Below are 14,131 nucleotides of genomic sequence, written 5' to 3'. Positions count from 1 at the left end.
TTTTGCACAGCTTCAGTTGTCATGACTTAAAAGAAGGGCTAAGCAGCGAGTGAATAGTTTCACCAAGTGCTAAAAGCACATTTCACATCCAAAAGGAACTATTTTTAGATTCAAAGAATTTTCAAATTTACACTTCTTGGTGGAAGACACAGTGGGACTATAGAGGATTTCAATGAAAGCATTTTCTTGTGAAGGCTTTTTCTTTATGCTACTTTGGCAGAAGCGGGCAGGTTAGGACCTGTAAGTGTGTTCAAACAGCTTCCACCAAAAACAATCTCTGCCACAGTATGATGTAGTGGGACTTAAATATTTCAAAGATTAAAGCCTGCTATTGTGCTTGCACATATTTACTAGAAGTTTTGTTTTTTTTTTAGTTGCTAAGATTTAATGCTTAGACAACACAGGGAGTATTTCCATTCCCTACTGATAATAAAGTGAGAGGGCAGCCCGCTTTGTCCCCATTAAACATTACTCCTAACTCAGTTGTTTGAGAGGTTTAGTAACCCTTAGGACTAAGGCTAAAGAAGCTGAGTCATATGTTGAAACCAGTTGCAGATCTTTTAAATGGAATAAAATCTGTATGATCGTCACTATCATGGCATATCCCAAAGGGATGTATCCTCTTTGTTGATCAAGTGCCTGTAAGGACGCTGCCACATTCACTCTCAGCTTTTTCGCTCACTCTTTGTATAAAAAAATCCCCAAAAAACAGTGTTTAAGGTCCAATTCTTACATATACTATTGTAATTCAGGACTTGCTTCACTGCAGTCAATGGAATTGCTGCAGCATGAAAGTTGTGTTAAATTAGAACCAAGCCCAAAGAATTTTGGGAAGTGTAGCATTAGCCGTGAGTTAGACTATCCAAGTGCAATGCGTATAACAAACACAGTGTTTCACACCCAAACTCTTTGGTTCTGCTGCATCTGTGTAGGACGGATGACCTGCTGTGTGATTAAAAATAGGGGATTCAGTCAAAAATATGTTTCAAACTGTCTTTTTACATCTGGCATCATTGTGGCATGACAAGAGACACAAAAGCAGCAGTGCACATTGGGTAGTAGTTGAAATGGCAATATACACACATCTTACCTATTTATTGATATATTATCCCTATATACAAGGATCACTCTATCAACCACTGCAATACAGAGAGTATGCAGACTTCACACACAGCAACACTGTGCAACCATATAGGCCAGAAAATGAAGAATACCTTTCCCAGTGAAGACTGAAGTGAGTTTCCATAGGCAGAATGTAATTTACCTAAATTTGATTTTGGCTAGGACAGCAGGATTAACCTTACAGTCTCATATGGGATCACTAGTTGCGACTAGTGACCAGGCCCTAAACTTTTCATGTGTTCAGAGAAGATACCACATCACGAGACGTACTTCCCCTACCACTATGCTGTATATTAGTTCAGTTCTGCCTCAGAGAAAAGTGTGGTGCTTATTCAATCAACACCACTTTGTGTATCACCCTAGATATTTTAGATTTCACCATCCAAATATCAACCCAACTATACTGCTTAGATTAAGAGATCTGAGAATCCTAACATAGGTTGAAAGGAAATGGTCTAATTTTGGACTGGATGCCATGAGTTGAATATTAAACACTTCTATCTGAGCTGGTAATTGTATTGTAAATTGGAATCTACTAAGAACTGTGTTACAATGTTTTTAGCCACCCATATTTTTGACTTATGGATAACATAGAAAAACAAAATTGCTTTATTTGTACTGAGGTATTCAAATTATTCAAGTATAGTAGGTATCAAGTGCTTCAGGAAAATGTAACAAGCTAAAAGCCACTAAGAACTGAAGTTAATTTGTGAAATATCACTACATAAAGTTATAATATGGTGTTTTTTCCCTTCATTATTTCCAGGCTGTTCCAGTTTGTGTCCCTCTGAATCTTGAAAAGAATTATGAATTGCTTTACTTGGCAGAACAATTTATAGGGATCCCTGTGCTGTACTTAAGGTTTAGATTGCCGGAAGTCACCAGGTGAGCATTTGCCATTGATAACACTATGCATGGAAGTTCTGGGCATTGGTTTCCATTAATTCTCAGGGGATGGCAGAAAGACTGTGGATTGCATGAAGAAGTCACACATCATCTCACTGGATAAGACACCTTGGATCATCGCGGGGAGGACAAATAACTGAGGTTTCTATATGTTAGCACTCAGTGAAGGCTGGAGTGATCTGAAAGTGGACAGACAGGAGTGAGGGGCTTAGTTCCAGGTTACAGCACCACTTACTGATCATACTCTATCCTTGAGCCACCTCTTCAGTATAGGCAGCTTGGTGTGGCAGCTTGCAACTGCTTGTGGCAAAACTGAGAGCTCAGCAAGTTCCTTCCAGCCACTCATCAACTCTGCTGGATCTTTTCCATCAGACGGGGCAGCAGCAGCTGACTCATGCAGCTACATAGTCAGTGAAGCAGGCAGCCCATTGGTGTCATTTGTGGGGGAGACAGATTCCTCCTGCAGCTTCAGCAAGCTGCTGCTGCTGCAACAGAAAACAGTTGTATGGACACAAAAATAAACCTTGTGAGGAAGAGAATCAAAACAGGCCTGGGCCTGAGTGGGAAAAAGGTGGAAAATGGATCAAGGGGGAGAGGACGAAATATGAATTAGGTCGAGGCTCCAACGGTTTTTGGAGTCAATGAGATTTCTTGGGAGAAGAAGAAAGATAGTGTCCCACAATGACAGAAGCTTGCTGCCCCTCTGAAGGGAAGAGAAAAAGACATGGAGGATGATGGTGGATATGTAGAAGGATATTGCAGTTCACCAGGAGCCAGTATTGCCTATGACTCAAAACCTGCTCTGAAGAACCGTCATTGGTGGTATGTTTACAGGGACATTTTGATCCAAACACTAATATTTCATGGTAGGCAAATTTCTTATAGGGCTTTTTCCAGTGTGTCGTCATTGCTTTTTCAGTCCTTTACTAAAATCAGATGATGTTATAGAATTGCATATGCATCTCACAGCATGCAGTTGTATATCACAATGGTGAGCCTCAGATGATGGTTCTGCTGCTCTTATGCAGGACTTACCAGCTGTAGCGTGCTGTTCTCCAAGTACTGAGGAAGTTAACAGTCTCCTGAGCTTTCTCCCACAATGTTCCAAGCCACTGATGGAACACAGCATCTTGTTTTACTCCAGTATCAATGTGTAGGATATTCCCGGCAGATGTCAGTGTTCTAGAATAATTGCTAATGTTAATGAGCTCTATATTGCACTTCAGTTTGCTCACTGTGGTACTTGAAAATGCAATGTTGCCTTTGAATCACTGTATGAACAATTTCATAGGCAGCAAAAGCAAAAGTTGTTGCATTGGTGATTTTTAGTGTCTCAGATTTAGATATAGATCATAAATGTTAAAGGCATTTCCCTGTCTTTGTGCCCTGAATCAAAGCTGATCTAGTATTAATGCTCTCCTGGAAGATTTTTCCTAATATGACAAAAGTGTGAAAGTGTCCTTAGCAGCTGCGGTCTTAAATAGTTATCTATAAGCACACAGTAAGGAGTTTTGATAGAACCATGTTTGAAAGTCAGTGTGCTCTAGCGAGTAGAGATCTGGATTTGGAATCAGGGCACCCGAGTTCTGTTCCTAGTTCTACCACCCACCTGCTGTGTGCCTTTAGCAAGTCACTTCACCTCTCTGTGTCTCCATTTTCCCCTCACACCCTTCCTCTATCATATATTTAGACTGAAAGCTCTTTGGGGCAGAGAGCGTCTCATGTTTGTACAGGCCGTAGCACAACAGGGTCTCTGGGTTCTACCAAAATAATAATAATACCACCACTATTTATTATTTGTATTACTGTAGTGCCTAGGAGCCCTGGTTATGAAGCAGGACCCCACTGTACTAGACAGTGTACAAACAGAACAAAAAGGAGCTTACAATCTATGCATGATCATCCAAATGCCACCCACGTAGAGATCCAATTTCTTGTGACTTTCAAAGTCAATAACGATGAAACATTTACAGAAGATACTTTTTATATAATTTTTTTATGGCATTCCTCACCATAGTACTGGCACACCTCTCAAACAATTTACTTTTTTCTCACAGTACATCTGTAAAGTGAGAGGAATGTTATCCCTGTTTTGTAGATGTGGCGCTGAGACAAAGTAATTAGCCCTAGGTCATGCAGGAAGTTTGTAGTAGAGTTGGGAATTGAACCCCGAATTCAAAGTCCCAGTTTAGTACCTTAAAGCACAAAACCATCATCCTCTGGGTTCACATGAACAACATTCTATAGCTACTGGATTCTGCCTATGATTAATCATAGGGAGCCACTGGACCTGCTCGGATACAGAGTTGCCATTTGAAGATTAATATTTGCCTGTGTAACTAAATTATTAATGTATTGTACAGAGCTCTTCAATGTCTCATGTATCCTCTTCCCATGATTGTGATCCCTCTCCCATGACTCAGATTTTCAGCAGAATTTGATTTCCGGACATATGATACAGAGGGTGTTATACTATATGCTGAGTCCCCTGACAGCACGGCATGGTTCTTGCTTGCACTTCGTGATGGGAAGATTGAGATTCAATTCAAGAATGAACTTGGAACAAAAGTCACAAGTGGTGGCAAAGCCATTAATGATGGTCTGTGGCATATAGTAAGTTTTTTCTAATGCTTTATGACTTGTCGGCACTGTCAGGTGAAGCTGGGAAAAATTTTAATAGCTACTTTAAAAAAAAAGGTTTTAAAATGATTTCATAAATATCCCAGATTTAAAGGCTGTTTAAAAAGATAGCACTAGTAAACTTCTGAATTGCCTTGTGATACAAAGAGCCACTTTTTGACTGGGGTTTGGTGCCTATGCAGTAACACTAGTGCATGTATATATGTGTAAACATGTTTACTCTGACACACGTGGTCCATGGGACTGTTATTTCAAACACAACCATTGTTATTTTATGCTGCCCAATGCAGCTTGATCAGTTAAATTAAGGCTTCCTGCCTCCCAACTAAAGAAAATCTTACTTTAAAAAAAAAAAAAAACATTCTCCAATTCCTGAGTGCAGTGTGCCCCTGGCTACTCTTACTGAAGTCAGTAGGAGCCTTAACATGAGCTTTACTAGGAACAAGGTCTGTTCAATATATCTACTATGTACAGAAAAAGAACCCTATTGGGATTGCAAAGTCAGCCACTTAAAATTTAGGAAATGCCAGAATTAAGATTGCATGGACAACCTTAATTCTGGCATTTCCTAAATTTTAAGTGGCTGACTTTGTAGCCTTCTTCTAATGTACTTTTGATATGTAATTTGCTATGTGTTTTTTAGAAAGAAAAATAAAAACCAAATAATTTTATGTGCAGTAGCCCCCGATGCATCAGCAGCACATTTGAACTCAGTACTTTCAGCACTGTCTCTACCACTGAAGTGCTAAACTATGCCAGCCACAGGAATATGCAGTTTTCCTCTGTAACCACAGAGGAAGAGGCACAACCCAGGGATAAAGTGGGTTACAGATCCACAAATAGCCCAATTTATTGACAGCATAGCTAAATGTGTAGATTTGGCAGGTTCTGAGAGAGAGTGTGGCTAAGGTTGTGTCTACACAATAGCTGGGAGAGTGGTTCCCAGTTTGGATAGATAGACATTCATTAGCTCTTGTTGAGCTAGCTCACTAAAAACAACAACATGGCTGCACACCACAAACCACAGGGCAGGCTAGCTATCTGAGAGCGTACTCAGGGAGTTCATAGATACCAAGGCCAGAAGAGACCACTGTGATCATCTAGTTTGACCTGCTGCATAACACAAGCTGTTGAACTTCCCCACAATAATTCGTAGAGGAGATCTTTTGAAAAGCTTCCAATCTTGGTTTAAAACTTCTCATGTTGGAGAACCCACCCCAATCCTTGGTAAATTGTTCGAATGGTTAATTACTTCTCACTGTTAAAAATGTACACCTTATTTCCAGTCTGAATTTGTCTAGCTTTTCTTTGCTAGATTGACGAGTCCATTGTTAAATATTTGTTTCCCACGTAAGTACTTACAGACTGTAATCAGGTTACTCCTTAACCTTCTCTTTGTTAAGCTAAATAGATTGAGCTAATTGGGTCTATCACCGTAAGGCATGTTTTCTAATCATTTAATCATTCTCCTGGCTCTTCTCTGAACCCTCTCCAATTTTTCAACATCCTTCCTAAATTGTGGACACCAGACCTAGATGCAGTATTCCAGCAGTGGTTGTACCAGTGCCAAATGCAGAAGTACTTCTGCTTGAGATTCCTCTGTTTATGCATCCTAGGAGAACATTAGCTCCTTTGATCGCAGTGGACGTTCATGTTCAGCTGATTATTCACCACACTCCTCAAATTGTTCTGAGAGTCACTGTTTCCCAAGATAGAGTCCCCCATCCTGTAAATATGGGCTACATTCTTTGTTCCTAGATGTATACATCTACATTTGGCTATATTAAAAGGTATATCATTTGCTTATACAGTGTACCAAGCGATTCAGATTGCCCTGTATTAGTGACCTGTCTTCTTCATTATTTACCACTCCCTCAATTTTTTCGTCATCTGCAACCTTTATCAGTGACATGTTTATGTATTCTTCCAGGTCATTTGATGTTAAATAATGTAGGGTTAAGAACAGATCTCTTCAGGATCCCACTAGAAACACACCTGTACAATGCTGATTCCCAATTTACAGTTACATTTTTAGATTTATCAGTTAGCTATCTTAAATTCATTTAATATGTCCCATGTTAGTTTTATATTGTTCTAGTTTTTTAACAAATGTTGTGTGGTACAATGTCAAACATCCTATAGAAGTGTAAGTATATTACGTTAACACTATTACCTCCATCAACCAAACTTGTAATATCATCAAAAAAGAGATACCAAGTTACTTTGATAGGATCTATTTTCAATAACTTTTGTTGATTTGCATTATTACATTACCCTCCTTTAGTTCTTTATTAAATAAGTCCCATATTAGCCACTCCATTATCTTGCCCGGGATCAATGTCAGGCTGACAGGTCTATAAAAACCTGGGCATTCCATTTACCCTTTTTAAAAATTGGCACAACATTAGCTTTCTTCCAGTCTTCTGGAACTTCCCTGGTGTTTTAAGCTGTATCGAAAATCAACATTAACAGTCCAAATTTCTCAGACAGCTCTTTTAAAACTCTTCGGTGCAAGTTAAACCAACCTCCTGTATGTCTGACTTTAGTAGCTGCTTTTTAACATTCTCCTGATATACTAGTCAAATAGAAAGAGTGTTATCATCATATGATGAGACTATATCATGTTTTTCCCAAATACAGAACAGAAATATTTATTGAACACTTTGGCCTTTTTTCATTGTTATGGATAATTCTACCATTTTCATCTAGTAATGGTCCAATATCATTGTCAGGATTCTTTTTTGATGCTAATATACTTAAACTCCTTATTGTCCTGAACACTGGTGGCCATAGATTTTGCCTCATGTCATTTTGGGTCCCCTATCAATTTCTTACAATTCCTAACTTCTGATTTATATTCATTACTATCAACTTCCCCTTTTCCATTTGTTATATATTATTTTTTTTTAAAAATTTATAGCTGCCTATATGTCCTAAGCTAGGTTTGTTTTTTAACCCATACGGCCTTCTTTCTTCATTGTGACTTTTTGTGCATCTAGTAAAGTCTTCTTAAACAATTATCTTTCACATTTTTCTAATTCAGTTCATCCTTCCAGGTTATTTGACTCACAAATTTTTCATCTTTGTGAAATTGGCCCTTTTAAAGCACCACGTTGGGTAGGATTGTACTTGGGCAGCTGCCTCGAGCTGCCACCTGTGCTGCTGTAGCCATACTGCTATTTTTTGGCCTGGTCTACACTTACCTGGCGATTCAGCAGCAGTCGACAGGAGTTACGCAAGCTACGCAGAGTAGCTTGCGTAACTTCCGTCGACTGCTGTGCTTCCCTTCTGCGTGGTGTCTTCACTGCTATGCGCCACTTGAGGAGGTGGTTTTACTATGTCGGCTTCCTGATCGATTGAGCAGATCTACACTGACCGCTCAAATCGATCCAGAAAGATCGATCTGACGGCGGCGACTTTGCCGCTGTCAGTATAGACATACCCTTAGCATGCTAGCTCAAACAGAGCTGAACATACATCTACCCGTGCTGGAAAGTACCCTGCCAGCTGCTGTGTAGATGTATCCTAAATGGATAAGATATAGTTCTGACATATTACAGATCTGGGCTCTGTTTCCAGCATATGTAACCTTTCAGTGGGGTTGGAGGATTTGCTTATTTAGAAGGGTTGTGTATTGCACAGCATTCACTTAGTAAAAAAAAAGTGAATCTAGAATTCATTGTTCCCTGGTCTCCAATCCAGTGCACCTTTCCTTAGGCCAAAAGGCCAACAGGAGCAGATGAATCCATTTTATCTATGTCCCATCAGGAGGTTCAGTTCTTTGTGGCAGGCTGAATGAGATCCAGAAGAGTATGCTCAGTATTGATGGAATGTTGAACAATTTTAGAAGCAAACTCCTCGCAAGTGCTACTAAATATAATGCAAACTGAAAAATTGTGTTTTTCAATAGCTTATCATTCAACCAAACATAGGTTTTCATGTAGAAAGCGAGAAACACCTTCACATTTCAAATATTATCCTTCTACCCAGTTTCAAAATCATGAACACATTAGAATTATTAAAAAAAGAGGCAGGTTTCTGCGGTTTTTTTGTTTTGTTTTTTATAATAGGACATATTAGGCAACCTTAACACAAGGCTCAACATATGTATGTTCAACATATATAGTGCTATATATATATATTGTTATGTATTATTTTTAATCCTAGGTCTCAGTGGAAGAATTAGAACACAGTATCAGTGTAAAAATAGCAAAAGAAGCAGTGATGAATATTAACAGCCCTAGACATTTGTTCAAACCATCAAATGGTTTTCTGGAAACAAAGGTGTACATTGCAGGATTACCTCGCGAAGTCAACAACATTCTTATTAAACCGGTAACTTAAAAATGCCTGCTGATTACAAAAGTCCGCTGCTTTGTTTGTTTGTTTCTCCTTATATTGTGGTTACCTGTATGTCACTGGGAAGACAAAATACAGGGAACTGTGTGTGTAGAAAAAGAAAATGCTATTGGTGACCATTTTAATTTGAAAATGAGTACCCATGAAGCTTTGCAGTCTATCCATTTTTAGGTTTGAATTATAGAATCACAGCAATTAAAGCTGTCTCAGGTAATCGAATCCATTTTCTAGGGTCCAGTGCAGGATTATGCCTGAGTACATTTTCTAATCTTGTTTTAAGACTCCCATGGAATAAGACCACCAGTATTTATCTTGGGAGCATATTGTACAAATGTTCCCTTTCTTAGTGCCAGATTGTGCTCTAGCATTGTGTGGGTGTGGGGAAAAAAAGTGAAGGGAGCACAAGGATCCTTCATTTTTGCCCTGCCCTACACACTTTGCACATGGAGCATGAGTCCCCTGACCTTCCCTTCTCAGCAGTTCTAGTCCCTGCAGCAACCTCTTCCCTCAGACCCAGTAATGATCACAACAACTGGCAATCTGGAGGCAAGAAGTGAAGGGGCTATGGAGACTGAGCTTTTTCTTTCCCCTCCATTGCCCATACAGTATCTGTTCTTCATATGTCTACAGAATTTCTACCCAGCACCTTGCATGCGCACTAGAAAATAATTTACATTTGAAAACAAGCCAACAGTCCACTAACAAAAAAAAAAAAAAATGCTTGCAATATTGCAATTTTTTAAAATCAATTTTTGCTTGCAGTGTGAAAGGGAGGCAAAAGGGTAAAGCTCCTCAAAAAATGCTTAATTGTGTCTCAAATATTCTCTTAACCAATGTGAAATAGTTCTAGAAAAGTTGTTTGAGCTGATGGGTCAAACTTTCAGCAAACAAACAATATCAATAGCCATTGCCCCCTAACTATAGCTCATCAGACATGGCTGAACAGAAGAAGAAAGCTTAGCTACAGTGTGTTTCAACTTAAATTTTGAAGCTGTCTATTCTTTGCTTGCCAGTGGTACCAAATGGGGAAAGCTTATTGGCTCAGCTATGCTGACTGAAGCCTGAGCTACTATACATGTCATTTGATTTCAAAGAAAGGCAAAGTGAGAGGGTGATAAAATATCAGTGAGGTAATATCTTTTATGGGATCAACATATGATACCTGCCACAACAATAGATACAAAACCTGCAGACCTATCTTCTCTGCTACAATGATCAGTACCTCCCCATCCAACACACCTTTCAAAATCCATGGGTCCTACAACATGCCTATCACAATGCGGTGTACGTCATCCAGTGCACTAAATGCCCCCAATGATAAAAGACAGAAATACCATATTACCCATGGACAAACACTTATCACAAAATGATCACTTCATCTCTGACCTCTTAGTCCTCATCCCCAAAGGAAACCTACACACCTCCAAAAGATGAGCCTGGGAGCTTAAATTTGTAACTTTGCTAGACAATATAAATCATGATCTTAATAAAGGCACTGGATTGCGGGCTTATTAAAACAATCTATAACCCCACTAGCCACCCCCACCTCCCCATTTTATGTCTCATGACTGGAGAGATGTAAACTGACTATTTTACCTTGAATGGTCTCTTAAAATATGTGTTAACTACTTATGCTATACACTCTGTTCCACCTTTTATTTAGCTGTGACACTGTGAGGGCAAGTCTGCACTACAAAATTAAGTTGACCTAAGTCATGTGGATGTACAGGCAGCACAGTAATTAAATCGCTTTTGCATGTCCACACTATGCTCCTTGTATTGGTGGGGCGTGTCCTCACCAGGAACGCATGCACTGATTTAACTGTCGGTGTGGGGCATTGTGGAACAGCTTCTGAAAGCCAGCAACAGTCTATGTAAGCAACACAGTGTCCCCACTGACACCGTGTCAACCTAACTACATCGACCTAAGCTCTACATCTCTTGTGGAGGTGGAGTTAAATTGGTGTACTGGCTTAGTTACATCGGTGGGAGCTGCATTTTAGTGTATACACTGAGAGAGTTAGGTCAATGTAAGCTGCCTTATGTCGACTTAATTCTGTAGTGTAGACCAGGCCTGAGTACTTTTCCCAGACCTGAAGAAGAGCTCTCTGTAGCTCAAGAGCTTGTCTCTCCCACCAACAGAAATTGGTCCAATAAAAAATGTTACCTCACCCACCTTGTTCTCTCTCATATCTTGGAACCAACATGGCTACAACACTGCAAAAAACCATTTGATTTCAAGACAGCTCTGAAGATCAGTGCTGTAATCTATGGCATTGATATAATTCTGCCTGACTGTCCACCAGAAATAAATTGTCATGTCAAGTAACTCATTCACTATTGATTGGCAATGTTTCTGGAGCAAATCTGCATGCAACACACAAATCTGTATGTAACTCTTCTGCAGATTAACTCTCGACTAGATGGCTGCATTCGTGCCTGGAACCTGATGAATCAAGGAAATTCAGGCATAAAAGAAGTTATTCAAGAAAAACAAAGCAAACACTGTTTAACAACTGTGGGGAAAGGGTCCTACTATCCAGGCACTGGCGTGGCAGAATTTCATATAAACTATAGTAAGTATTTTTCGGCCTTCTCCAACACATCTTTATGCTGGACTGATGATTGAACTAATGAATGGCAAAAAGAGTATGAGCTTCCCTCGTGCACCCTTGACTTGGCAAGGTTCCCACTCACTTCAGAGGAAGTTTTGCTTGAGTAATGAGCGTAGGTTCTAATCCAACACGTTAACAGTTTAATTTCTGCGAAGACCTCTGTCAGGGATTATATCCTGCACTTGAAAGGGGAGGACTTGATCAAATGGGTCCTTCCCATCTTTCAAGGGTCTGATTCTGCTCCCATTTGATCAGTGGGAGTTTTGCTGTTGATTTCAGTGAGAGTGATTTGAGCCCTATGAGAGAGAGTCGTATAAAATTATATTTGAGCAAGATACGCTAGGGTGCTGATTGTGATACTAAGTAGCATGAAATTAGTGTGAAATTATGAAAAAAGCAATTCATAAATATGGGCATCCCATTTAGCCGCTGTACTTGCAAATACTTTAGCACTTGCGTAACTTCACTCATGTGACAATTCCCATTGAAACAATGGGACTATTCCTGTGTGTGATTTTAGATGTGTGTTTGAACTATCAGCCTTCTGTTCAGTAGCAAAGTTTTATGAGCAAACTGTCAGGCTTTTTCTGGCTTAACTTTATGAACAGTCCTCTTATGTATGCGGCAGTGAGAGGGATAACAAAAAAATAAAAAAAGAATCTCAGGAAGCTCAAAAGGTCAGGGAAAAACCCAAGTTTAAAATGTCTCTTTCTATATGTTTAATATGAGAAACCTTGAGGAAAAATAGAAATATAAAACTCAGCTTTTCACTGCAGATTTAGCCATATTTTTCATAGTGAGAATATAGATTAAATCATAGGGGAAAATGCTTGTAAATAACCTAACAGTATTTGGATGCTTTAAGATGATGTTTTTCTGATTCATTAATTTCATTCTTTTTTTAAAAACACAGATAGTCTTAGCAATGATGAAGAGTGGCTAATAAACATAACGTTGACTGTTCGCCCATCTACAAGCACCGGTGTGATGTTTGCCTTGGTCTCCGGCAAAACAGTGCCTCTTGCTTTGTCCTTAGTGGACTCCAACTCCCATAACTCACAGGTCATCTTACAATTATCATAGTAACTCTGGGCTAGATCCTCATCTGGTGTAAATCAGCATAGCTCTTTTGACTTCAACTCTGTCTTCATTCTCCATCTGTAAAATGGGACTAATACTAGTTACTTACTGCTTGTGAGGCTGAATTAATTTTTTACAAGGTGCTCAGATAAAACCATGATGAACTGCATAGAAAAGTCAATATATAAAAAGGTCTTGCTATCCTTGAATCTCCCAAGTGGTGGCAAGTAGCATGACAGAAGGCAGTATGTGCTTATATAATATGAAGGCCAATACATACTTTAAAAACAAAAACAAAAAAAATCAACTGCCTAAAGTAGATAATAGGGGTGAAATCCTGAACCCATTATAGTCAATGTCAAAACTCCCATCAACTTCCATGGGACCAGGATTTAGATCAAGATTTTTAACATGAATACCTAAAGAGAGGTTCCTGAATATAAAATTTAGGCACCTAAACAAGTGGCTTGGTTTTCAAAAGTGCTGACCACCACCCACAGCAGCTTCTATTGACTTCGGTGGATTTCCCAATTTCAAGCATCTGTTTTGAAAAACTTTGGCCATAATGTTTCCTCCAGTTTCTCCTTACAAATGTAAAATGCATAAAAAAAAGTAGGTGCTGGAAGTTGTACGTGAAATGTTTTTTATTCTGCTGCCTAGGAAGTCATTGTGACTATTGAGAACATCATTGTTGCCCGACTGGAGTCAGAGAGGTTGTGTACCCCCAGAAGAACACAGCTAGGACTCAGAGTAAGCAAAGAGCTGCTTGAACTGACTGCTGATTCACATACAGACAGCACCAATTCTGAGCAAGAGCAGCAACTATCCATCCTGGATCAAGCAATGAAGGGACCTATTGTTACCTATTTAGGTGGCATTCCAGGTGAATTTTATTTCCTTTCACTGATGTGAATGAATTAGCTTTACTCAGCATCTTGGGTTGTTGTGGTGGGTTTTTGTTTTTTTTAAAACACCTATTTTTATCCTTTTCTTTTTGTGTCAATCTGTATAAGCTTTTGATGCAGCCTGATATTTCAGTAGTATCATTAATGAGCTAGATTAACAGCGCAACAGCAGAGCTTCTTTCCAAAGGCCTATTTTTAGAAGTGACCCTAGGGCACCTATTCCCAGGGAAAATGTAATGTATTGTGGAGGGTTTTTGGCTTTTTGTTTTGTTTGCTTTTTTAAGAGTAATGAGTACTCCTGAAGTGCCATCAACTGGCAGAGTCAAGAAACTGCAGCAGCTTTAGATATTGTCAAAATCATCCAGTTAAAAAAAGAGAGAGAAATACAGGAGGAGGAAATGGAAAGTGTGGTTACAACAATCATGCTTTCAGGTGGTGGTTGACAAACTCCATGTTAGCAGGGTAATTTGAAAGTTAAGTGGGTTTAAAAGGCTCAGTGTTGTG

At 39.3% G+C, this 14,131-nt stretch overlaps 1 protein-coding gene across 1 annotated transcript in view; it reads left to right on the top strand.

Annotated features, from left to right (window-relative positions):
* PROS1 (protein S) overlaps window positions 1-14,131 on the top strand; it is a 41,462-nt gene that overhangs the window by 23,160 nt on the left and 4,171 nt on the right. Inside the window, exons 9-14 of the mRNA XM_067546254.1 lie at window positions 1,889-2,007; window positions 4,452-4,641; window positions 8,836-9,003; window positions 11,435-11,603; window positions 12,556-12,704; window positions 13,383-13,605. Of these exons, the coding sequence (XP_067402355.1) occupies window positions 1,889-2,007; window positions 4,452-4,641; window positions 8,836-9,003; window positions 11,435-11,603; window positions 12,556-12,704; window positions 13,383-13,605 (1,018 nt within the window). The remainder of the gene's footprint in view (window positions 1-1,888; window positions 2,008-4,451; window positions 4,642-8,835; window positions 9,004-11,434; window positions 11,604-12,555; window positions 12,705-13,382; window positions 13,606-14,131) is intronic.

Source organism: Emydura macquarii, unplaced genomic scaffold (assembly GCF_026122565.2).
Source record: "Emydura macquarii macquarii isolate MOO-44397 ecotype Brisbane River unplaced genomic scaffold, CSIRO-AGI_Emac_v2 contig_1119, whole genome shotgun sequence".
NCBI lineage: Eukaryota > Metazoa > Chordata > Testudines > Chelidae > Emydura > Emydura macquarii.
The sequence above is the reverse complement of the archived record's forward strand: the minus strand, read 5'-3'. Positions and strand labels throughout refer to the sequence as shown.